This window comes from Mixophyes fleayi, chromosome 7 (assembly GCF_038048845.1).
Source record: "Mixophyes fleayi isolate aMixFle1 chromosome 7, aMixFle1.hap1, whole genome shotgun sequence".
Taxonomy (NCBI): domain Eukaryota; kingdom Metazoa; phylum Chordata; class Amphibia; order Anura; family Limnodynastidae; genus Mixophyes; species Mixophyes fleayi.
Window position 1 is genome coordinate 13,221,895 of NC_134408.1, and position 3,177 is coordinate 13,225,071.

General features: G+C 39.8%; 1 protein-coding gene across 1 annotated transcript; it reads right to left on the minus strand.

Annotated features, from left to right (window-relative positions):
- Positions 1-1,285: 1,285 nt before the first annotated feature.
- On the minus strand, positions 1,286-2,224 carry LOC142098461 (olfactory receptor 1E16-like). The gene has a single exon (XM_075181307.1). The coding sequence runs from the start codon at positions 2,222-2,224 to the stop codon at positions 1,286-1,288; it is 939 nt and encodes a 312-aa protein (XP_075037408.1).
- Positions 2,225-3,177: the final 953 nt, after the last annotated feature.

Below are 3,177 nucleotides of genomic sequence, written 5' to 3' on the forward strand. Positions count from 1 at the left end.
TCCACTAAGAACCTTAAACAGCGGATACCCTCACCAAAATTGGGTCAAAAGTTTATTGCCCATTTAAAATCCTATCTCAGATTGGTCAAGTTGCATTCCGCTTAGAACTTCCCGCCTCTATGAAGATACATCCGGTATTCCATGTCTCTCTGCTCAAGCCATGTCAAGACAACCCCTTCCCTGGCCGTATTTCAGCCCCACCACCACAAGTCGTGGTGGAAGGCGAAGAGGAATTTGTTGTTGAAGAGATCCTGGACTTCAGAATCCGCAGAAATAGGCTGCAGTACTTGGTGAAATTGAGGGGATATGGTCCGGAAGAAAATTTGTGGGAGCCTGCAGAAAATGTCCATGCCTACAGATTAACCAAACTGTTATACCAGAGAAATCCTAGCAAACCGGCTCCTGAGACATCCAGAGGACACACTGGAAGGAGGGGAGTACTGTCAGCATTCAAACCCAGTGCTTCTGCCTCTGTGGACTTCTCCTCTACTGACTGAGCTATTCTGGCTGCTGGACAGTTCCTTGCCGTTATTCTGTGTTCCAGATCAGTTCCTGTGATCTCCAGATGTTCCAGGATGCATTAGCTCCACCCCTTGACTTCATATAAAAGCCTGGCCAGTTCCTGTTACCAGTACCTGATTATTGTTCCTGTGATCTAGCTACTGCTTCTGCTGCTGTTCCTGATTACCAGCATCTAATACTCGTGTACCGACCTCGGCTTGCACTCCACTTCGCCTCTGCCTCAACCATTGGACCTCTTCGCCTATCTGTGTACCGAACCCAGCTTGTTTAACCTTTCTTACCATCTCAACTCCTGTTAGCCAGCCTTCCTCCCTGCCACTGGGCTCCTATCCTGTCTCCTGACCGTGACACCACATAGGCATGATGGGCTGAACACTAGTGATATCGGCACGGTGCTGTCTCTTTTCTAGGGATTGGTTTTGTGGGCCTGATTACCCCATGGAAATTCAGCCTCATGCTGAGCAGACCGGCACTTTGTTCTTCTATGACAGGAACCCACAGCTGCGAGTTTTCCTGTTACAGTGTGACCATCCAGTCCTGCTTAAACTATAACTTGATGCACATCAAACACATTTTGAGTGGATACATTGTAACACATCATTTTGAGTTGTACACATCTGAAGATATATTCATTTCAAAATAACCACTTAAGAGAGGCCTAAATTTTACATGAAGGTTCGGGCCGCACACGCCTCTAACGTTAAATGAGCTCCATAGTATTTATTGAACATTTTAAATAACTTAAACATAATTATTTATGTATTTATTTTGTATCGTTTTGCTTTATTTTACCCCAAACAAATCTCTTTAGTGCCATTTTTACATCTGTATTCTGTAAACTGTATATCAGCGGGTTTAACATGGGTGTAACTGCTGTGTACAGTAGAGAGAAGATCATATCTAGGATTTTGTAGCGCTCTGATTGTGGCATCATGTACAATGATGTACATGACCCATAAAATATGGTGAGGACTGTGAGGTGGGATGAGCAGGTGGAGAAGGCTTTTCTTCTGCCATCACTGGATTTAATCTTCAAGATAGTGATAATAATTTTTATATAAGACATCAAACTGCAGAGGAATGGACAGTATCCAAGTATGAATACTTCTGCATAAATCACAATAAAAAACAATTCCTTATTTGTGCTGGCGATGTTCTTGAGAGATTTAGCATCACAGAAGTATTGGTGGATTGTATATGAATAATAGAAAGAAATCTTTGTGGTTGGTAAAACAATTAGTAACGAATTTAAATATCCAGCTACCCATATGGCAACTGTGAGTTGCACACAATGTTTCCAGCTGAAGATACGGTGATAGTGTAAAGGTTTACAAATAGCGACATATCGGTCATAAGCCATCATGGATAAAAGAACAATTTCTGTGCCGGCAAATCCATAAAAATAATACATCTGAGTAATGCACTGTATGAAGGACACTTGGTGATTCCCAGACAGTAACATGTACAGCAGTTTAGGGACAGTGACAGTTGTATAGCAAAGATCTATAAAGGACAAATTACAGAGGAATAGATACATTGGGGTGTGTAAGTGTTTATCCAAAAATATGACTGTAATTATAACAGAGTTTGCTAACAGTCCAGTCAGATATAAGAAAATAAACAAATTGAAAAAATATGATTTATGTGTTGATGTAAAAACAGACACAATATGGAACTCTGGAAGATATGTGTAATTTCCCATAAGCTCTTCATACGATTGAAGAGAAATTTATTTTTTTTATATTTTTTTTAAGAGAAGATTTCCTAAAGTGGGCTGTCATGAATGGGATGGAGATATCGCACAGAAGAAGATTTAGATGTTGATTGATCAGAGATTCCCTTTATTTCTTGACAGATGACATCATCAGCAGAGCACACAAGTATAAATAAAACTAAGTTCTCTCACTGGTGTAAAAAAATAATAATTTTTATAGTCTCTGCAAATGAAACAAATCAATAAAAATACACGTGTGACATTTCAACCAATTAAGCATTGTATAAAAACATCTTTTTCAAGCAAAAAACATGTTACCACAGTGAATTCAATGACTAAAGAATAATGGATTATACAGGATTTACCATGTTTACCTTCTGAATACTAAGTAGAATAGAACATCAATGCAATATATAAGGGGCATTATTTACCTAAAGATTGGCCTCATCTTGATCTGGAGTTTGTATGTTCTCTCCGTGTTTGCATGTGTTTTCTCTGTATGTTCCGCTTTCCTTACACACTCCAAAAACATACCAGTAGGCTAACTGGCTGCCGAGATGATTAACCCTCGTCTATGTGTATGTTAAGGAATACAAACTGTAAGCTCTGATGGGGCAGGTACTGATGTAAATGCAAATTTTCTCTGTAAAGCATAGCGGAATTGGTGGTGCATTAAAAATAAATGATGATGATGACAGGAAGGAGGAGATCAGAAAAGGGAGCATTGGGTTAAAAAACAAATAGGGGGTGGACAAAGGCAGATGTCTCTTCCATCTATCACACTGCCTTTGACAAGGAGGGGAAGAGAGGAGGTAGAAAGTACACAAATCATGAAGAGGCAACAATGAGCCAAGAGGTTATCATCATCATCATCTTCTATTTATATAGCGCCACTAATTCCGCAGCAGACAAGACCTGGGGGTAAATGTATCAATGTCCAG